Source organism: Schistocerca cancellata, chromosome 2 (assembly GCF_023864275.1).
Source record: "Schistocerca cancellata isolate TAMUIC-IGC-003103 chromosome 2, iqSchCanc2.1, whole genome shotgun sequence".
NCBI classification, from domain to species: Eukaryota; Metazoa; Arthropoda; class Insecta; order Orthoptera; family Acrididae; genus Schistocerca; species Schistocerca cancellata.
This window is the reverse complement of record NC_064627.1, coordinates 135,115,455-135,138,452: the sequence shown is the minus strand read 5'-3', so window position 1 is coordinate 135,138,452 and position 22,998 is coordinate 135,115,455. Positions and strand designations below refer to the sequence as shown.

General features: G+C 42.2%; 1 protein-coding gene across 1 annotated transcript in view; it reads right to left on the bottom strand.

Annotated features, from left to right (window-relative positions):
- Positions 1-22,998, bottom strand: part of LOC126151832 (hexamerin-like) — a 53,495-nt gene that overhangs the window by 9,783 nt on the left and 20,714 nt on the right. The window contains exons 3-9 of the mRNA XM_049915967.1: positions 22,641-22,799; positions 17,360-17,537; positions 14,473-14,780; positions 9,809-9,967; positions 9,557-9,721; positions 9,336-9,464; positions 5,731-6,046 (exon numbers count right to left, since the gene is read on the bottom strand). Coding sequence (XP_049771924.1) covers positions 5,731-6,046; positions 9,336-9,464; positions 9,557-9,721; positions 9,809-9,967; positions 14,473-14,780; positions 17,360-17,537; positions 22,641-22,799 — 1,414 coding nt within the window. The remainder of the gene's footprint in view (positions 1-5,730; positions 6,047-9,335; positions 9,465-9,556; positions 9,722-9,808; positions 9,968-14,472; positions 14,781-17,359; positions 17,538-22,640; positions 22,800-22,998) is intronic.

Below are 22,998 nucleotides of genomic sequence, written 5' to 3'. Positions count from 1 at the left end.
AAAGCTTTCTGTTGAGCGGTCGTCATCTTAGCATCAACTGACGCTGACGCCTAGTCAACAGCGCCTCAAGCGAACAAATGTACAACTAAATGAAACTTTATAGCTTCCTTAATTCGCCGACAGATAGTGCTTAGCTCTGCCTTTTGTCGTTGCAGAGTTTTAAATTCCTAAAGTTGTGGTATTCCTTTTGAATCACCCTGTATACACGAACGACCAAAGTATAGCCCCAAACACCAGGAGCTTCTTATTTGCTGACGTCGCTCTACCCACCCAGAGCACAGATTTTGAATCGGTGGAGGACAACTTCACGAATGCCGTTGAAGATCTATCTATATATTACAACACAAACCAGCTTAAACCAAACCCTTCAAAGATTCAAGTGTGTGCTTTTCATTTGAGGCACAAGGAAGCCACTCGAAATTTGAAACTAATATGGTCGGGGGTCGAACTGGAACACTACGAGACTCCAAAATACCTAGGAGTGACACTTGACAGATCTCTTACTTTCAAAAAGCACTGCATGAAATGCAAGTCGAAAGTTTCTGCCAGGAACAATCTGGCCGGATCACAGTGGGGAAGTCAACCTGAAACAATCCGAACATCTGCAATGGCACTATGTTATTCTGCGGCAGAGTATGCCTGTCTTGTTTGGTATAATTCAACTCATGCCAAACAGGTGGATGTAGCTCTCAACGAAACCTGTAGAATTATAACAGGTTGCTTGAAATCGAATGGCTTCACCATCTCGCAGGAATAGCACCACCACCTGTTCGAAGAGAGATAGCTACGAACAAGGAAAGAAAAGCAGTGGAACAGGAAATTACCCACCTTCTGTATGGGCATGAACCGCATCCGCAACGACTGAAGTCAAGGAAGAGTTTCCTTAGGACATCAAAGGAACTTAGAACCACTGTTGAAAAAGCTAGGCTACAACTATGGAGGACTACGACCTACCTTCTCCCCTTGGTTGGAAAAGAGTTGTTGAAGCTTTACCTCCAGGCCATGAAGGGCAATGGACAACTTGGAAGTCACTGAATAGACTGAGATTCGGAGTTAAAGGATCAAAAGTTAACTTGGCTAGATGGGGATACACTGATCCAAATGATATTCAGTGTGACTGTGGAGAAGAACAGACAGTTTGGCACAGGCAACGTGTCGATTGTGCCCAGTCTCCTGCACAGAAGATGACCTTCAACAAGCAACAGAAAATGCATTGGAAGAGGCTAAGTTTTGGTCAAAAGTAATTTAATCATAACTGTGCAAAATGTATGTACATGTACGTGTATGTTCCTGACACGAAAGTAATAATAATAATAATAAGTGCTCTCTATGGAAAATGCGTATTTCTTTAGCATCCTTGTGTGTGTATGTGTGTGTGTGTGTGTGTGTGTGTGTGTGTGTGTGTGTGTGTGTATTATCATGTCCGATGAAATGCGAAATAGAAGAGGGCAGGGTCTTGGAGTCGGGATCCAAAATTTCTAACACATCAAAAAGGAAGCCGGCCAAGGAACTGGAGTAAAGTAATCAGTGGTTGTGGTGGTTTGGCAGTAGTGAACAGGTCGGTCATGACGTTGAGCGCTATGACTGGAGGAAACGAGCTCCAACGCGTGAAGTGCCAAGCGGTAAGTAATTTTAATCAGACACTAGTGACTGCTTGTACACTCACGTGAAGGAACATGCACTAGAGACCTACATGAGCAGTTTCCAGCATTATCTAAAAAATGGTTCAAATGGCTTTGAGCACTATGGGACTTAACATCTCAGGTCATCAGTCCCCTAGAACTTAGAACTACTTAAACCTAACTAACCTAAGGACATCACACACACCCATGCCCGAGGCAGGATTCGAATCTGCGACCGTAGCGATCGCGCGGTTCCAGACTGGAGCGCCTTGAACCGCTCGGCCACCAGCGGCCGGCCCAGCATTACCTATTGCTGTTGTTGTGAGGCGTAAAGCTGCATCTTGCTTAGCGTTTGTAGATATTATGAACTCTACATATTTAAGTGCTGGAAATGTATTAAAGCAATTTGGAGGATATTGTTAACACTTCAATTACAGAGTTTTATATGATTAAAATTCTATATATTTTTAAAATTGGTTACATAACGTGCCGGCAGTTAAACCATACCTTGTCAGTTGTGCACCATCTTGTAACTAGAAACGGAAGGTCTTCTACCATGGAACAGGCGACAATTGTAAATGAACTGAGTTTTTTTAATGTCTTAACAACTTCCTCTTTCTTAAAAATCGAAATTTGCGATAGTTTCCAACACCTTCTATTTCAAAATGTTTTAACTTGTAACTGGTTTCTGACAATACTACCTCTTAATTTGATTTCGCTTACTGATTATCTTTTTGTACTAGAGTAATAACGTAACACATAGATTATTAAATACAGTACTGACAAGATTTTCTCGATTCCAAGATTTTTAAATTTTAACAGAATTTTTGTTCCCAAGTACAAGACATATTGTAACTTGGTACAGTTTTTTATATTTAGGAAACTCTTATTTCTTCGGTGTAACTCTTGTAAATTCAGAAAAAATTCAGTGCTGAATCCACAGTGAGCAAATAAAATGCCTAGAAAATAGTGTCTCCCGCCCAGTGTGAGGGTCTGGTGCGAGATTTCGCCTAATATCAGGCAGTCCACGTAACATAACCGTCATCCGTTTCCTTCTTTATGACAGATCTCGACCGCTCTCCGCAGGGGCAATGAAGATGCTCCTTCAGCGTTTTCGACGGGAAGTGTTTAATCATCCACAAAAGAGCCCGTAACTGGCCTCCCCCTGAGTTTCATCCGTCTTCACATGAACCGCTTTGGAGAAATACAAGTTGAAGTAAATCTTCTGTTTACTGTGATGTATTGTTCGCTAATCATTTCTGCTCCTCTCCAACTTTCCTACGACGACAGTTGCCGCACCTTTCTGTAGCCAACCAGCCCTTTCCACTGTGTACGAAGTCGCAGACAACAGAGGATATTGGGATGTTGGTACAATGCTGCGACAAACGTCTAAGTTGGAGCGGCGACTGTGTAGAGAAGTAGTTGTAGCCAACAGTTGCAAATAAAACATTTTAGATTTTCACAGTGGTTTCCATTTCGCGACCGATCTTACCTTACTTTCCCAGTAGCCCTCGTACGTAAATCAGCTGTATCGGGACGCGACTTTTGGCGGGAAACTACATCATTTTATACGATAAGGCTCAAGCCCTGGCACCCAGAAGCGGATACCACAATAGGTCATACAGACAACCACAGAGGTTACTACACACGCAAACAATTTTAGCTGGAAGGATGAAAGTGAGAAGCTCAATGATACGTGGTTTTTGGTTGTGAAGAGGAAGTGCATGAACATCAAGAACAACTTGTTTCACCACAGCATGCTTCTGTGACAAGACTGAAAAAACTTATTCAGTTAGACTTTCAGCGTAATATTAAAGCCACTAACCCTAACGCATTGGGCTAAGACATGCGACGTCATCTCTATGCATTCAAATAAAGATGTATTAATGTTCTCCGATTCCGGCAAACATACAGGTCAGTAGTAGGAATTGTGATACGCGAATTATACCAATAGATCTAATACTTTCTTTCCCTATTAGAATAATAAACGTAATGAACGAAATGCTGCGATGAATCTGAAAAATGAAGTTGAATCCTTAGGTGCTTGTACCCCTTCAGTAATTAAGTTAAATTTTTTAGAAAAAAGAAGCAAGAACGTTGCAGTTGCATGTTACCCCATAAGAACTGCGCTGTTGGAAACAGGTAACGTCAAATGACCGTTTCACGAACTGCTTGAGAAAGATTTAGATATGTGTGAAATGTAGGAGGACGAGCGTCTTTTCCCTAACAAATGAATAAAAATTCTAAAGAAAAAGAAGGAGCCAGCCAAGAGTAACAACTCTAAATAACAAACGTACCATCATAAACAGTGCCACATGTCCTCATTCCACAAGACTGTCTAGAGGTTGAATTATCGACGACACTGACAGTTTCTTCCAGCACGAGAAAGAAATGGCTGCTAGCGGATCGTAGGGCAAGGCACTACCGTGTATGCGCCCTTAGGAGACTCCCGCCGGTGCGGCTAATGGAAGTGGTTGACGGAGATCAACTGATAAAAATCAGTAGCGGCTAAGTTTAGTTAGTAGCCCTCTGGCGACATATTTAATATCAATAAAAGAAGTCTATAGTGGTCGACAACATTCGAAGGGTTTCGATTTCTCGTCTCCTATTAGCCAACTCTTCTTCTTTGAATGTGCGCGTAGGAAAGTGCGTTGTTGATCTCGGCTGCAGAGGCTGGTAGCGTAATGGAGGGCGGGTACTATGTGGTACTCTTTCTCGTGGAGGGGCTATTTACTACTATCTCTTTGCACAGTCGAACAAGAGGAGGATTAAAATGATGTCTATGATGCCTACAAGCAACGAACAACTTGTAACGTGCGGTGTCGTGTATCAGTGTTTTGGAGCATGTGATTACTGCAGGTTTCTGTGGAAGAGAGTTTTAAACAACGTGTTCACGACCGTTTATTGACAACACTGATTTAATCGGGACATAAAATTTATGTGAAGACGGTGTCGGACCATACTCTACTTGCTCTTCACCACAATGACGGTGATACCATAGCCAAGAAAACCTTTCGTTGCCCGATTGCTAGGAACTTATCTGCATTAAGTTTCAGACTATAGGGACATAAACTTTACTGTGAAATTGAAAATTAACCATTCCACAGTTTGATAAGACATCATCTGTTTATGATGGTATTGGCCGGACACAAGGAATAATAAGACAATAATATATTTCAGGGTACGAAAAATAAGAGAAGTTGTCACGTAAGAACGAGGAGCTGAAAGTAGGTTGTAAAAAATAGAAATCCAAATGAAAACTCGAAGAATGGACATAAATGTACTAATACAAAGTAAAGAAAATAGAAGCGAACGGAGCATTAAGTCATTTAAAGAAGAAACAAGTATGAATGCCTTCGAGGCGTGCGACGTGTGTCAGAGGTGTGGCTCTGAGCACTATGGGACTTAACATCTATGGTCATCAGACCCCTAGAACTTAGAACTACTTAAACCTAACTAACCTAAGGACAGCACACAACACCCAGCCATCACGAGGCAGAGAAAATCCCTGACGCCGCCGGGAATCGAACCCGGGCGTCGGAAGCGAGAACGCTACCGCAAGACCACGAGATGCGGGCTAGTGTGTCAGAACCAGCCTGTTAGAACTGTTTCACGTCTATAGCTCGAAGTTGTCATAAACAAATTAAGGAACAGCTTTCTATCAAGATGAAGCGGGAAGACGTTACGGAAAATCTTCATCGTCGCTTAGGGCTGAATTATACCAACGGCTGACTAGACTTATACGAGTGTTGTGTGATGTCACAACCATGTCGACTTCACTCTCCCAAATATCGATTACACCACATAATCTATCATACGAATCGCTGCTCCGAGCTATTACTTATTGTTGAATGCTATTCTGGTTAACATCTTTTACGATGAGAGCTGGTGACGTCAACAAAACCTGGTAGATACGGAGATACGGAAAAACAATCCCTCATGAATATATAACTGGATTAAAATAGTTTTTTTCCTTCTTCTACTCACCTAGCCGTGTAAAGTAGCACCCACAATCATTCGTTAGAAAAGACGTGGAAATTCAACAGAAACAGTGATTATAGAGCAGGCTGGCGTTATGCGACTGCGCTATCAGACACTGTTTACTTACCTTGGTAGACGAAGCGGTCGAATTCTAAAAAGTATTGTCTGGCATAGTCGAGAGGTATCTCGTTGCCGAGTGGATTGACTTGTGGTCCGTAGAAGACACGGAAGATGGCCTTGGTCGGCTTCTCGCTGGACACCTTGATGCAGTACGTGAAGGGCTTGTGGTTGAGTCGTGGCTGGCGGGCGAAGATCTTCACTTTCTCGGCTTCTTCGGCGCTGGATACTTTGAGCGTGTTGTCCACCTCAATGTCGTACGACTCGAAGAATGTCACTAGCTTCTCTACGTCCACAGACTCGATTTTCACTCCGGGGAACTCCAGCTGTAATGCAAGACAGGTGGTTCTCGATTTAATTTCTCATATGCGAGGAACAAAGGAAGAAGATCTGTTACTTTTGTGATATATGTACAACCCCTTTCTGACATACAACCTATGGGCCTTAAGGGGAGTGTGACATGAAGTACTGATCTTTTGCAGCGCTCTTAATTGCAGAGTGAAAGTTTCATGAGAATCTACTGAACGAGTTAATGTTCATCTCCGTACGGACGACCTAAAAGTTGTTGGTTTCACGGTCTTACAATATTTAAGGTTTCTGAGTGCAGTGAAAATAAATCTGGAGTACAACAGACGTGTTATGCACGGACAAAGACGAGACAGTGATAACAGCAACTTTTGTTATTCCCCTCGCATGCTGCTCCATATGCTTCTGCAGCTGCATGTATTTGATGACAAACGAAATTCCACGTTAATTTAGTTAGTTACGTGTTCCAATAACAGTAAATATGTGAATGTGTCCTGTGTCAAATGAACATTTCTTGAAACCATGTATTTATATAGCCTCATGCTAGGTAGTAGGATAATGTTATTTTACAAGGATCATTTATTAATCTTAATGACATGGAACTAGTCATTTTATCTTCGTATTACTCGATCATACGCAAAATATGGGTACATCCTAGTCATTTAATAGGTCGAGAACGCCTGTAGACAACGAGAAGTAATTTTATGCTACATTTGAAAGCAACATTTTTTCTGTGTGATAGTTGGTTTTCGTGAAATCATTGTCAAAAGGCTTTATACAATTTATGTGTTCGGTAATTATATCTTTTCTGCGCCGAATTTAGTTTCACTCCAAGGAAATGCAGATAGTATCTTCTTGTATTGTACTTGTGAATATCCCTATTGGTACTTTAAATGTAAAACAATTGTTAAAATCAAAGCTCTTTAGTGAATAATTGCACGACACCGTGTTCGATATGCTCAACTACTTACACGAATACTTTCAAGAAGTACAACTCTAATCGCTTTACTTTGTGCAACGAATACTTTCTACCTAAAAAAGCAGTTAATCAAACATACTAGTGTCTATGTCATTAAATTTGGCAAAAGCAAATGACCCAAAAAAATTAGCATATGTGTTACACAATTTTTACAGTTTTAGGTTCGATCATTATGTACGCCCAAGAACTTACAACTTTCAGCTGTATTTATTTTTTGTTTTTGGTGCATCATATCAATCTTAGGCGATTTTTTTGTGTTTTAAATTTAGCATATTTACTCAAAACCAAATGACAACATTAATAAAAAAATCTGATTGAAATCAGAGGGAGCGATCTGTTTTACTTGGTAAACACTTTCTAAAGCTAAGATCTTACAAATATTTCTTTATTTACAACAAACGGTTTAGACAGACTTCGCTGTCATCCTCAGGTCTTCAAAAAATTTCATTATAAAATATGCTCATTTTGTCGTGAAGTTGCAACTAAAAATGAATAAATTTTGTGACAAAAGTTGACAGCAAAGTCAGTCGAAACCGGTTGTTGTAAATAAAGAAATATTTGTTCGATCTTGCCTTTAGAAAGTTTTTACCTAATACAAAATCTTTTGCAATTTTAGTAATCGATGCCTCTTTAGTCAGGCTGATAACAATACTTGTACGTCCCACCCATAGCATTACCTTCCTCCTGGTTCAAATACAATGAAGCGCCAAAGAAACTGTTATAGGCATGTGTACTGAAATACAGAGAATGTAAACAGGCACAATACGACATTGGGGTCAGCCACACCTATATAGGATAACTGTCTGGCGCAGTCGTTATATAGGTTATTCCTGCTACAATGGCAGGTTATCAGGATTTAAGTAAGTTTGAACTTGGTGTCACAATCGGCGCACGAGCAATGGAACACAGCACCTCCGAGGTAACGATGAAGTGGAGATTTTGCCGTTCACCACTTCACGAATGTACCATGAATATCAGGAATCCCGTAAAACATCAAATCTCCGACACCGTTGCTGCCGGAAAAAGATCCTGCAAGACGGGACCAAAGACGACGGAAGAGAATCGTTCGGCATGACAGAAGGGCAATCCTTCCGCAAATTGATGCAGATTTCAATGCTGGGCCATCAACGTCAACGTGCGAAACATTCAACGAAACGTCTTCGAAATGGGCTTTCGGAGCCGAAGGTCCACTCGTGTACCATTGATGACTGCACGCCACATAGCTTCACGCCTCGCCTGGGCCCGTCAACACCGAAATTGGACTGTTGATGACAGGAAACATGTTGACTGATCAGACGCGTCTCGTTTCAAATTGTATCGAGGGGATGGACATGTATGGGTATAGAGACAATCTGATGAATCCATGGACCCTGCACGTCAACAACGGACTGTTCAAGCTATTGGAAGCTCTGTAATGGTGCGGGGCGTGTGCAGTTGGAGTGGTATGGGACCCCTGAAACGTCTAGATACGACTCTGACAGGTGACACGTACGTAAGCTTCCTGTCTGATTACCTGCATCCATTCGTGCCCATTATGCATTCCGACGGACTTTGGCAATTGCAGCAGGACAATGCGACACCCGACACGTCCAGAATTACTACAGACTAGCTCCAGGGACACTCTTCTGAGTTTAAACACTCCTGCTGGCCACCAAACTCCCCAGACATGAACATTATTGAGCATATGTAGGATGCCTTGCTCAGAAGAGATCTCCACCTCTCGTAATCTTACCGACTTATTTACAGTTCTGCAAGATTCATGGTCTCAATTCCCTCCAACACTACTTGAGATACTAGTCGAGTTCATGCCACGTCTTGTTGCGGCACTTCTGCGTGCTCTCGGGGACCCTACACGATATTAGGCAGGTGTACCAGTTTCCTTGGCTCTACAGTGTAATATCGTAATCAATGACGCAGTTCGTTAACACTAGTGGATAGATGATCTTACCCCGTCGAGTGTTAATAGAAGCTTTTCCTCATGCTGGAAAGATCGTATCCATCCTCCGACAGCGATGTCACTGGTTGTTTATTATTTTCGATTGAAATAGGGACAAATTTGGCATTTTCAGTAGAGAGGTGTGAAACTGTATATAGATAAAACCACGCTCCGCGAAGAACCAGGACGTCGGACATTGATTTGTTGAGAGTTTCTGGTTCCCTTAAAGCCCAAGTCGCCTCTCATAGCATATTAATTGGAGTACTATTTGTTCAGCATCTACGTGTGTGCGTTCACACGAAGAGAACAAATACCGGCGCATTTGTGTTTTTAGTTTCCAGTTCAGAAGTGTACAACAAGTGATAAATGTGTTATGGTAAGGCAACTGACTTACCTCTTGCCTAGTATAAGGTTCAAGGTAGTTCTGGTACTGCTGGAAGATGTTTAGGACTCTCTTGACGATCTGGAAGTATAGTGGGTCTCTCAGCATGGTCTCAAATTTGCTGAGGACACTGGTGGCACCCTGCAGACAGGAAAATAACAATAAAATGCATATTTTATGACAGTTCTGATCGTTTATCTTTCTATTACGCCTTGTCTGGCGTTGGCACTCACCCCGTATCTCTGTGCAGGGTTGAGGTTTTTGCCAATGAGCGACAAGAGATCCTTGTAGTAGGACCCGTAGTACCTGGCGTTGAGGGAGTCGGGTGTGCACTGTACGAGGTTCCCCAGCAGTTCGGTCGCTTCGCTCTCTTTAAACGTAATCCTGCCCTCCGTCGCCTGGAGTACAGAGTGCAAACGTTCAAGGAATCCGGGCACTGTAGCTGCTATAGTCTGGTGGACAGGGAAACTGGGCTATGCACTCACCGTTACGATGTGCTCCATGTCAACGACGTCGAACAGTCTGTACTCGCTGTACCAGATCCGCTCCAGAGCCAAGACGTCGGTACCCAGAAGGTTCAGTTTTGCGGGACGCATAGCGATTTCGACTCCGTTCTGCAGCCTGAGCTTCGGGTTGTAGCTGGTCTGGAAATGAAAAAGGAACCAGCTTAGCAGCAAGCTCATATATCCAAGCATTTGGTATCAGGGGAAACATTCACATCTAAAAGTTTGGTTATGGATGCAGTCGCGGAATTCATCTGTATGAATAAAAATGTAAAAGTTCGTTAGTTCAAAATTGTGCATCTCCGAAAGTTTTCAACCGATTGCTTTCGGAGTTTTATATATATATATATATATATATATATATATATATATATATATAAAACTCCGAAAGCAACGCGTATATATATATATATATATATATATATATATATATATATATATATATATATATATACGCGTGTGTATTTACGTATCCATTTTTCATGCTCTCACTTGGTTTTCATTTGTTTTCTGACAACTCCAGCAAGTGGACGAGTATGTGACCCCAGGCTGAATGTCAGTGTTGTTTTATATAATTAATAACGTTGTGGTTCAGTGAATGGTACACTGTGATACATTTTTGAATAGCTCTTTAGGAGAGGAAATGAATTAGCGAATAAAAAATACAGGGTGCCATTTAAAAAAGTCATACCGCTGTTCATATCTTTGTAAAAACCAGAACTACAACGAAGGCAATCATGCTGATTGATGTCCCCCTGAACATTTGCTTGAAACATTTTGTAATTTGTATCTGGACAAACAGTTATTTAGGGTGGTCAGGATATATGGGACACCATGTATATACGTAGAAACAAACATGTATTATACGCCACTGGAGATGCTTCATAAATAAAGGAAGCGAAACGCATAAGGCAAAAAACAAACTGTCTTTCATTTAGTTGCAAAGACGGAATATATCTCCACGGATATTGAAGCAACTAAGGAACGACGGAAAACGAAAAAAAGTTGACAATAAGAATACGTTTAAAACATAAGTCACTGATCGTTAAAATGAAGCAATTCACTGTCATTAAAATTGGAAGGACCTGGCCTAGGAAAGGTCATCTTTGGACGTTGAGGAGCGTAGGAGAGAGCTGGGTATGAGGATGGAGGACTGATGTAGAAGAAGTGAATCATGGCCGCTCGCAGAATTTTTTCCAGAGAGGGCAAGATTCAAAACTTGACGGTTTTTATATAACTGGTTCGATGAATTTGAAAACACGTCGTGCTCCAAGAACTAAGATAGACAGTAAGTACATGCTTTGTCAAAAGATTGATAATTATCTTCTTAGCATTTTTAAAATACATTACTTTGGCACCTAGACGATAAGCGTATTTCAGTACTATACGCAAAGTACATCTTTTTTGTGTTATTATAATGAACATGGATGCCATCTCATAGCTTCAGTAATCTGAAATGATATCTCCATACACTGTGCAACACAGTTAAAGGATCACTTTTTGGAAACTCACAGTTGAATCAATTGAAATTATTGGAATATATAGTTATTCAGGAGGTATTAACCACTGTGAGAAGTAAAGTTGAGGCCGAAGTTGCCATTTATATTAAGAATGAATACAAAAAATTTGAAACTCTCACCACTTTGGAGCTTATGCTGCCGAATTGTTGGGAAGTTCATAGTAATAGCCATGATATACTGGGCTGTATGTGGCGACTGTGCGTACTCATGAGATGACTACACGCATTATTAAAGTTTTCAACCGCTAAACAGAATACGTAGGGTGTTATTAAGTGAAAATTTTAATTTAAATGTTTAGGGCTATAGTGCTATGCTCAAGTCACTCCTCATTTCATATAGGTAATCTAACTCTCCTTCATACAATTAATGAAAGAATTATGGAAATCAGTAGATGTATAAGAACCCACTGAGATTTAAATTATTGCAGTTAAACTATAAAACCATGCAATGAAAAGGAACTAAGGATTAATAAAAGAAAAACGAACTGTATTAGCACACTGGAAACATCTTGGCGTCAATGAAAAATACACTACATTCTGCAAAAATCTACAATTTCCAAGAAAAGCATTTCAAAACAAGTTTAAGAAATTTAAATTTTTTTTTATTACAAACTTTTGTTTGCAACTATTCGTGGATGCACATAGATCAACTCCACTGATGCTAAACATAGCACTTTAGTAATCATCTTGTGAATGTTGCAGTTTTTATTTTCGTGGTTGCTAACAAAATTGGAGAGGCATTCTACCTTATGCAAGACGCCTTTGTAGTTTTGTTTTCACCCAGACATGTTTCAGCACTGTATGCAAAATTGTCGCTACATGTAAATCTGTAAAGAAGCTTTTGATACAAAATATTTACATTTGTAAAACGAGCTATTACTGTAAAATGTTTTATATTGGTTTGCTTACGGTACAGAGTTGAGACATGTAAACTGAGTTGAAGCACTCTACGTTATTTATTCACAATATTGTAAAAGTTCTAGTTTTGTAGTACATGTGGAAATAAAGTGGATGATTGCATTTGTTCACATACCTCACATGAATCTATTGGATGATTATGTTAGTAGCTTCGGGTCTACTTGCAGTCTACAGCCTGCCATCCGCTAACAGCAAAACATTGTTCTGTTTTTCTATTTATTATACATTTCCAACCGAGAATCACTATGTATCGTGTAATTAGCGTGTTATTTGCAGTTTTTGATGTTGTGGTGTTTCTACTTTGTGTGTTTATTTTGTTCGCTTGTTACCCTGATACAAAGTAAAAACATCACAACTTCAAAACTTGTAAGTAACACGCTAAATAACACGCTGTACAGTGATTCACGGTCGGAAATGAATAACAAACAGAAAAACAAAACAATATTTTGCAAATGGCAGGCTCTAGACTATGTAGTAGACATGAAGCTACTAGCATAAACATCCAATAGATTCTTGTGAGATATATAAACAACGCATACATCCATTTTCTTTCTAAATATACTGCAAAACTAGAATCTTTAGACATTTCGTAAATAAACAATGCAGAATGCGTTAATTCAGTGATACATGCAGGGTGACAATTACTGATCCTTAAGCGAAAAAAACGTAAATTAGCTACAAACTACGGCGTGCACACACATTATTCAACATGTAAACGTCACTACAGATGTTCGGGTTTAGGTTATGACATGTTCGATATGCCGGCCATCATTGGCGATGAAGTGGCGCAGATGAATAGCGAAATTCTGCATGACCCGATGAAGTGTCTGAACATCGATGCTGTAGATGACCTCCTGAATGGCTGTTTTAAGCTCAGCAATGGTTTTGGGGTTATTGCTGTACACCTTGTCTTTAATACAGCCCCGCAAAAAGGAGTCGCAAGTGTTCCGATCCGGAAAATATTGCTGCCAATCGAGGCCCATGCCAGTGACCTCTGGGCACCCCAGAGCTAGAATGCGGTCCCCAAAGTGCTCCTCCAGGACATCAAACCCTCTCCTGCTTCGATGGCGTCGGGCTCCGTCTTGCATGAACCACATCTTGTCGAAATCATACTTTGGATAATGTGGATGAAATCATCTCCCAAAACCTTCAGGTACCGTTCGGCAGTCACTGTGCCATCAAGGAATATCACACCTATTATTGCGTGACTGGATATTGCACACCACACAGTCTCCCGTTGGGGGTGAAGAGACATCTCGATGGCGAAACGTGGATTCTCAGTCCCCCAAAAGCGCCAATTTTGATTACTGACGGATCCATCCAAATGAAAGTGGGCTTCGTCACTAAACCAAACCAAGCATGCGAGTACTAATTCCCATCAACGTCCTAAGACAAACTGTTCAGAAGTTATGACGATCTTATTTCATATAGTTCAGTAATTGCCACCCTGTATCTGAACTCTATAGTGTATGGAAAAATGTAAAATATTTGGCAATAATAGCTCATTTTACAAACGTAAATATTTTGAATCAAAAGTTTCATTAAAGGTTAACACGTGACAACAATTGCAGAAAGGAAATAAAGAAACAAGTGCTGAAACATGTTTGGGTGAAAACAAAACTACAAAGGTATCTTGCATAAGGCAGAACTCCTCTCCAATAACACTTCAGTTTCCGTAGGAGAACTTTTCTCGACACAGTTATTCTGGCTGAAGCTGCTTGGTAAATCGTTCGCGTGGGTGGGGGTGATGTGGGGGATGAAGCAAGCGACCGATTGCGGCAATACCGTGAGCAATCCTCTTTTTCGTATGTGGTGCCCTTAAATCCCACCTTTAGGGGAAGCCGTGAGTGGGAGAGAAATGATGAAAGAGACGAGAGCAGAAAGATTGGTTGGTTGGTTGTTTTGGGGAAGGAGACCAGACAGCGAGGTCATCGGTCTCATAGGATTAGGGAAGGACGGGGAAGGAAGTCGGCCGTGCCCTTTGAAAGAGACCATCCCGGCATTTGCCTGGAGCGATTTAGGGAAATCACGGAAAACCCAAATCAGGATGGCCGGACGCGGGATTGAACCGTCGTCCTCCCGAATGCGAGTCCAGTGTCTAACCACTGCGCCACCTCGCTCGGTTTAAGAGCAGAAAGACCGTAGCAGTTATTATGCTGTGAATGTTAGGTGGGTTCCAAACCGAAACTTGCGCTACAGAAACTCCTACCTCAATATCTTCAGAGTAATCGAGTGTTGCGACATCAGGCAGTCCGTGGGACAACCTCTCCAGGTTGTAGCGCGCGAACAGCTGCCTCAGCGCGCGGTAGAAGAGGTTGCCGCGCAAGTTGCCGTTGGACATGCTGTAGTTGGCAGCACTGAGGAAGTACGGGTAGTGGTAGTTGAAATCTGCGAAGAACTCGTTCAGCCCGACGTCTTCGGTGAAGTAGGTAAGCATCTGCTCTGGTGAGTGCGTCGCCACCGGGAATCCTGTGTAGCCAGCCTGCACGTAGTACGGCTTGTCAGCTGAGACGTAACCTGTCAACCGAAACACCGCACCTGTCAGCAGTCTATTTAACCCACTGTGGTGCGAGATGATGAAAGCGTCTGTCTCGGGACGGAGTCACAGTGAACGAAAGCGTGGGCTGAAGCACAGAGTCATAACTGCAACAATTAAATAACAGACTAACAGTTTCAAATGCAAACAATTGCAGTAAATACCAAAACTGGGCATACTTGTCACAGGGAGTTACCCTTTTTTTATACAAAACAGACTTATTTTACGTCCATCGGACGCTGTTTTTATTATTTCAAACTGAGCGACTTCGGGCAGTGACGCCGATTTTTAGATCAGTTAAACAATATAAAAACAGAAGACAATTTGGTTCTAATCCTGTATTTACAACATTAAAGAACCATAAAAAATTTCTGTCTGATTAAGATAAAAAAGTTGTATAATGTACCATCTCTCACAGTTACAGACTAACTAGTCGTAAAGGAACTCTCAGTGTCACTGTTATACAAAACGAAGATAACACACTGTGGCTTTATATTAAAATCTTAAACCTGATTGGTCTAAAACGTCCGTAGTGCCATCTACGTCTAGCAACTGATTTAAAAATGCAATCTTAAAATAAAACAATGGAAAATCCAGGATGGAATGTAATACTGTTATGAAGAGGGTAGTTTCTACGCCCCACACAGTGGGGATGCTAAGTCGCAGACAGGCACAACAAAAAGACTGTCACAAAATAAGCTTTCGGCCAACAAGGCTTTTGTCAAAAATAGACGACAGACATACACACACACACACACACACACACACACACACACACACTAAGGCAAACACAACTCACACACACATGACTACAGTCTCTGGCTTGTCAAACCAGACTACGAGCAGCATCAGGAGTGCATACTGGGAGAGGCAGCTGTGTGGGGGTAAGGAGTAGGCTGGGGCAGAGGGGTGGGTGGGGGAGGGATAGCCGAGTAGTTGTAGTCCAGCTTCAGCTGCCAGTGACTGTGGTCATGTGTGTTTGTGTGTGTGTTTATGTGTGTGTGTGTGTGAGAGAGAGAGAGATGTGTTTGCCACACGGGATTAGCCAAGTGGTCATGGACTGTGCAGCTGGTCCCGGCGTCGGTTTGAGTCCTCCCTCGGGCATGGGTGTGTGTGTTTGTCCTTAGGATAATTTAGGTTAAGTAGTGTGTAAGCTTAGGGACTGATGACCTTAGCAGTTAAGTCCCATAAGATTTCACACACATTTGAACATTTTTTAGAGTTGTGTTTGTTTGAGCGTGTGTGTTTGTGTTTGTGTGTGTCTTTTTTTGACAAAGACCTTGTTGGCCACACTAGACTCGCATTCGGGAAGACGGCAGTTCAATCCCGCGTCCGGCCTTCCTGATTTAGGTTTTCCATTTCCCTAAATTGCTCCAGGCAAATGCCAGGATGGTTCCTTTGAAAGGGCATGGCCGACTTCCTTCCCCATCCTTCCCCAATCCTATGAGACCGATGACCTCGCTGTCTGGTCTCCTTCCCCAAAACAACCCAACCCAACCCCCCCTTGTTGGCCGAAAGCTTATTTTGTGACATTCCTTTTTTTGTGCCTATTTGCGACTCAGCATCTCTGCTATATGGTGAGTAGCAACTATCCATTTCTTAATATTGTTACAATCTTAAAATAATTTATACATAAAACATTCCAGATCATTAAACATATAAAATTACAGAGAACTTCCTAGATTTACAAAAATCTATCTTTTTATGTCAGCAGCTCCTGCCTACAAACCCCGAAAAGTTAAGAAAAGGGCGCCAAAACAAGCAATTTTCCGACAATTTTAAGAAAGAAATCTATCAAGAAACTATGTACCAATTATGTTCGAAGCTTTAAGTGTCAAGTAAATCAATGCACAAGACTAGCAATAGACCTTCTTTCAGTAACACTGAAGTAAATTATCATAAGGGAAAATGAATGTTGAAGAAGAATCATTATTTTAAGTTGTACGTATTCCAGAGGGAATAAGTCTTCGTTTATCAATCACATGAGCTCGAGATTCAGCGCCCATACCATCCACTGTGTACAGTACATCTGGTATGAAGGTGTCATCCATTATTTACGTATACTGCAACGATTAGGGCACATAACGCTAACAACGTGTGACGATATTACACCATAGAATAATCTTCATACTGGAATGGAATGCGAATAGGAATGAAAGCGAAACCACTTCACGTAATTCTAATTTTGCTCGAACATCAATCTTGTTTTCTAATTACAGAGTGAGAATGTCAGGTACCTCTCACCGAAGTATAGCTACGTTTCGAAGACGGATTAGAGGACGCTTTTCAGAGGAAGGTGAGAAAATATATTCTTCGCTCGTCACAATTAAGAAATAAGAAAACAAAACCAAACAGAAACAACATAGTCGGCATTTTGAGACACGTTTTTCTACCTTTTGTTTTCTCAGTGATCCAAGAAAATAATTTTTGCGATCCGACGCTGCACCATCACATTTTGTGAGCTGCATTTATGTTCTTTTTTAATTTAAAGAAGAGCGCTATATTTGTCCCCACCCATCCCTAAAGCTGTCTTCCCATTCACGGCCCACGTTTGCCTCACCTTGGAGCTTGGCGTCGTAGACCCGCTGGATGACGTCAGAAGTGATGAACAGCTCTGGGTGTATCTCGTAGATGGGCGGCAAGATAAGGTCCCTCGTGTCTTCGCGCAGCCTTACAGCCATGAAGAATGCCACCAAAAACTGCCCTTTGTTCACTCGCTCACGGAGATACAGGGCAGTCTGCAAAAAGGGAGAGAAAAATCTTAGAGCATATGCTGATCAGGTTATTAGGAAAGATGGGTGCGATACGAAAAACACTTACGTAGCTGTCAAGGTATCTTATTTGACCCTACAAACATAGAGAAGTGCATGTAAAGAATCGCAATAGATAACTGTTACGAAATTATGGAAGGAATTAAGCACAACCAAACAAACACATACGCAAAGGAGAGGCACAGAGAGTGAGGGGGAGGGGGGGGATGTGAGCATATAGTCGTTTACATGTCCAAGTGATAAAATACACATAAGTATAAGAAATGTCCGTCGCGACAGCTGAGTGGTCAGCGTGACGGATTGCCGTCCTACGGGCCCGGGTTCCATTCCCGGCTGCGCCGGAGATTTTCTCCGCTCAGGGACTGGGTGCTGTGTTGTCTTCATCATCATTTCGTCCCCATCCGGCGTGCAGGTCGCCCAATGTGGCGTCGAATGTAATAAGGCGTGCACCAAGGCGGCCGGACCTGCCCCGTAAGGGGCCTCCCGGCCAATGACACCAAACGCTCATTTCATTTCCAGTAGGGAGCGAAAGTCCATTTACAATTTGTACAGAAACCAGATGGCAGTTATAAGAGTCGAGGGACATGAAAGGGAAGCAGTGGTTGGGAAGGGAGTGAGATAGGGTTGTAGCCTCTCCCCGATGTTATTTAATCTGTATATTGAGCAAGCAGTAAATGAAACAAAAGAAAAATTCGGAGTAGGTATTAAAATCCATGGAGAAGAAATAAAAACTCTGAGGTTTGCTGATGACATTGTAATTCTGTCAGAGACAGCAAAGGACTTGGAAGAGCAGTTGAACGGAATGGACAGTGTCTTGAAAGGAGGATATAAGATGAACATCAACAAAAGCAAAACGAGAATAATGGAATGTAGTCGAATTAAATCGGGTGATGCTGAGGAAATTAGATTAGGAAATGAGACACTTAAAGTAGTAAAGGAGTTTTGCTATTTGGGGAGCAAAATAACTGATGATGGTCGAAGTAGAGAGGATATAAAATGTAGACTGGCAATGGCAAGGAAAGCGTTTCTGAAGAAGAGAAATTTGTTAACATCGAGTATAGATTTAAGTGTCAGGAAGTCGTTTCTGAAAGTATATGTATGGAGTGTAGCCATGTATGGAAGTGAAACATGGACGATAAATAGCTTAGACAAGAAGAGAATAGAAACTTTCGAAATGTGGTGCTACAGAAGAATGCTGAAGATTAGATGGATAGATCACATAACTAACGAGGAGGTATTGAATAGAACTGGGGAGGAGTTTGTGGCACAACTTGACAAGAAGAAGGGACCGGTTGTTAGGACATGTTCTGAGGCATCAAGGGATCACAAATTTAGCGTTGGAGGGCAGCGTGGAGGGTGAAAATCGTAGAGGGAGAGCAAGAGATGAATACACTAAGCAGGTTCAGAAGGATGTAGGTTGCAGTATGTACTGGGAGATGAAGAATCTTGCACAGGATAGAGTAGCATGGAGAGCTGCATCAAACCAGTCTCAGGACTGAAGACCACAACAAGAACAACATAAGAAATGAATTCTCTCGATCTTACAGCCGCGTCAAGTGGTTTAAAAGCTGAAATCTGTGGAAAGAAATGAGCCACTCAATTGCTCACCTTGGCCATGTATGGGTGTCAATTGATTAGCTATTTTCTCATTACACTTAGCAGGTGCTGGGGCACTTAATTTTATTACAACAGTAATTAATATACGATCAAAAAGAGTAACTTTAGATCAAAAGAGCCACTTACGGAAGATGTTCAAGCAAAACGGCTACAACAACCGCCAGATTTCTCTGGCCATCTTTCCGAAAACATGTAAGCAGAATGACCCCCAAGGAGATCTCTAAGAAGCTTACGTTTTTCTCGTTCTGTGGCTCAGTAACAGGAAAGGTTGGCCGGCTTCTAAAGAGGCATAAAACCGATTCGGTCTTCAGGGGTCCAGCAAAAATTTGGCAACTTATGAGGCCTGTGAAAGATGCCGTAGGCCTCAGAACGCCAGGAGTATATAAAATACTGTGTAGGTGTGGATATTTTATGTCGAACAGACTATACGTACGCGCTGTGTAGAACACGAGAGATGTGTTCGCATTCGGTAAGCAGCGATAGCAGAGCATGCTTTAGGAAACGGACAACGTATTGCATTCGACGACATCTGTTATTACAAGGATTAATGGTTTCGCACATCGTATTGCATTCGAAGAGACAACTGTTATGATACGGATTAATAGTTTCTGGGACAGGTTAATAAATGTAGCGATCTAGACAAAAATCTGTGATAACACCCTCAGCTTCGAGCTAAGCACGGCTTGGAACACGGCAGTCGGAGGGTAGAAGCGGGCGCAATGGGCCCGCAACGAAAACATTATCTTACATGGAGCTGGAGCTACCACCAGTGACGTCACATAGGGCAGTGCGGCTATATAGGGACGGTAGCACCAGTTGACAACGTCCGAGGTGTACTCGGCTGAAAACTGTGAATTTGAAGCGGCTCGAAGCTCGAGAGAATTTTATCAGTGCAAATCGTAGCGAAACCATGCATTCGTGTATGTAACAGTCTATGTCTAGTTAACAATTTCCGTTGAGTTTTAGGGAAGGCTTCCGAAAGTAACCTATGCTCTCTATGACACCGAAAGCGGTGCAGTCAGTTCTTCTAATGTAAGACTGCAGGAAATTCCAGCTTATTTTTCATCTCTGAAACACACGAACCTCATTAAATTACCTGGAAACACAAGGAAAAGTGGTAATTATACATGGGTGGTTATAATTAAACTTTCCCTATTTGACACGTTATAACACGGAAACTAATTACCGTACGAGTACCAAACTTGGTAGCATTAATGTCCAGAGTATGGGGTGCATGATTTCCATGCGTCACACCGCCACGGTCAAGTTGCAACTATGGCTACCAGGTGCCGTGATCAGTCATCGTGATTCACAGTCTCACACACCTGACCGGCCGCAGTGCACTTGTTGACGTGTCAGCGTGAGCTTGGACAAAAGGAGCAGGGCATTACTGGTGATGTTCTGTTATCAGAACAACAGTAATGCTGCGGCTGAACTTCGAGAATATCGCCGGCTGAAAGGATTACGGAAGTGTCCTCTTTCTCCGCCTGCTGTGCGGAGCATGATGAAGAAGTTCGAATCAATTGGAGAACTGGGCATCACTCCGGGAAGAGGCCAATGATCGGTTGCACCATAGGTGACTGATGAAATCGCTGTCGCTATGGTAGACAACGCTGCGCGCAGTTCCCGATCATCAGGCAGTGCGCCTACTGTGTCACGACAGTTGAACATCCCGTGGTCCACTGTACGGAAGGTGCTTCGAACCATTCTCAAATGATATCCGTACAAGATCCACATCGTACAGCAGCTTGCTCCACAGGACTTCGCCCTGCCCTTTCTCGCAGGGTTAGAAGTAGACGAAGGCTGGCCCTCGATCATCCTATGGGTAGGCGAAGCTCATTTCTCTCTGACGAGTGAGGTGAAAACACAGAAATGCCGAGTGTGGGGATCTTCACCTCCAGTCGCTGTGCATGAAGTTCCCCTGTATGGTGAACGTGTTACCATATGGTGTGGCTTCACGACTACGTTCATCATTGGACCATTCTTTTTTGAACAGGTTGGCGCTCAGTGACCAGAGAAGTGGAGTGCGACTGGCCACCGTTACTGCGATATGCTTCACCAGCAGGTCATACACGCTGTACAGGAGAGAGATCCATTGAAATCAACAGTTTTCATGCAAAATGGGGCCCCACAGTATATTGCTTGAGAAGTTCATCTGCTTCTCCGTACACATTTGGGAACGTTCGGATTATCAACCGATCGCTTCCAAATGCTTGACCGGCACGATCACCTGATCTTACTCCCTGTGATTTCCGGTTGTGGGGCTATCTGTACGACAGGGTTTAGCAACGGAGCATTCACGCATGTGCTGACCTGAAGCACACCATGTCAAGAGAGGTAACCAGCATACCTACAGATATGCTTCGTTCTGCTGTGCAGAATGCAATGACGCGCTTTCAGACTCTTCTGGACACTGATGGGCGCCATGTTGAGCCCCTTTTGTAGTAATAATTGTACTGGTGTGTAATAGTATGATATACCATAGCAACACATTAAAAGTGTTTCAGTTGAATTGATTCTGCATTATTTCTCTTCCCCATGTCTTTGACATTAATGCTACCAAGTTTGGTCCCCGTACAGTAATTGGTTTTCGTGTTATAACGTATTAAACAGGGAAATTTTAGTTATAACTACCCATTATATACAGTGCTTTGATGATAAAACTTCTTGCTAAACAGTTCATATCATACTAAAGTGTTAGATTACTTGTGTTCTGGAATCATCTTTTTCTTGTGCTTGTCCTGTATCGGTGCTGGAGTGCTACGGTTATTAACGGATTTTGCATGGTTAAAAATGGCCGACTGCCCTTCCTGTCGCCACCCCGTTTTGCCCCCCCCCTATTACCCCCTCCCCCCCTCCCACACACAGCTCCTGGTACAGCGTATGTGTGCTCCAACTGTCTGCACGTATCGTTATTCGTTATTCATGTGAAAGTGAGCGATAGTTTTCTGTTTGCGAATCGTGTAACTGAGATGTGACTGGGTTACCAGCCGAATATTCACCTCGTGGGATGTGGAAAACCACCTAAAATCACATCCAGCACACCGATTCACAAAGAGCGGATTCCATCTGCGGCCAGCGCACCTCCCTGTTCTGAAAATGGCGCTTTAACACGCACAGCTATCTCAGCAGATCAATTGTTTTCTGGGATAAAAAAGATAAAGGAAGTGCAGAAGAAAATATATGCGAAAATTGATATAGAAATTATGGCTATTTTCTGTTTACTTGCGTCCTCAATCCCTTACTATTTTAAAATAGTTCCTTTTAGGTGCGGAAGCTGTTGAGAGAAAACCAGACGGAAAATGTCATTTCCAAATGAAACTATGTTTCTCTACCTTGTAATTATGGAAGCCTCACAGAAACTAAAACCTTTAATTTCTAGGTATATACACATTCTTTGTCTCTCTATAATACACACAGACAAACTCACATGGAAACATGGTGCGGAATTACCTTGTAAAAGACGTCGTAATCGTTGGCGTGGTAGAGAAGGTCGAAGACAAGCTTGATCTGATCCACATGGCGATCATCGAATACGGATATTGGCTGGTACACCGCGAGAAGCTCCTCACTGTTCAGCAACTCCACGAACATTTCGGCAACGTATGGAACCTGAAATATACACATGGACTGTATCAGAAGTTGTAGGCTCGCACAACTGTCTCGTCGTTCGTTCCTCGCGGTCGTACGTTTAAGAATTAATACAGGGTATATAAAAAAGAATCATCAGATCCAAAAAAAATCACAACTCTTATGTTATATGAGATATGTGCGTGAACGGCGCACTGATGGAAACAGCAAACTCTCGAGT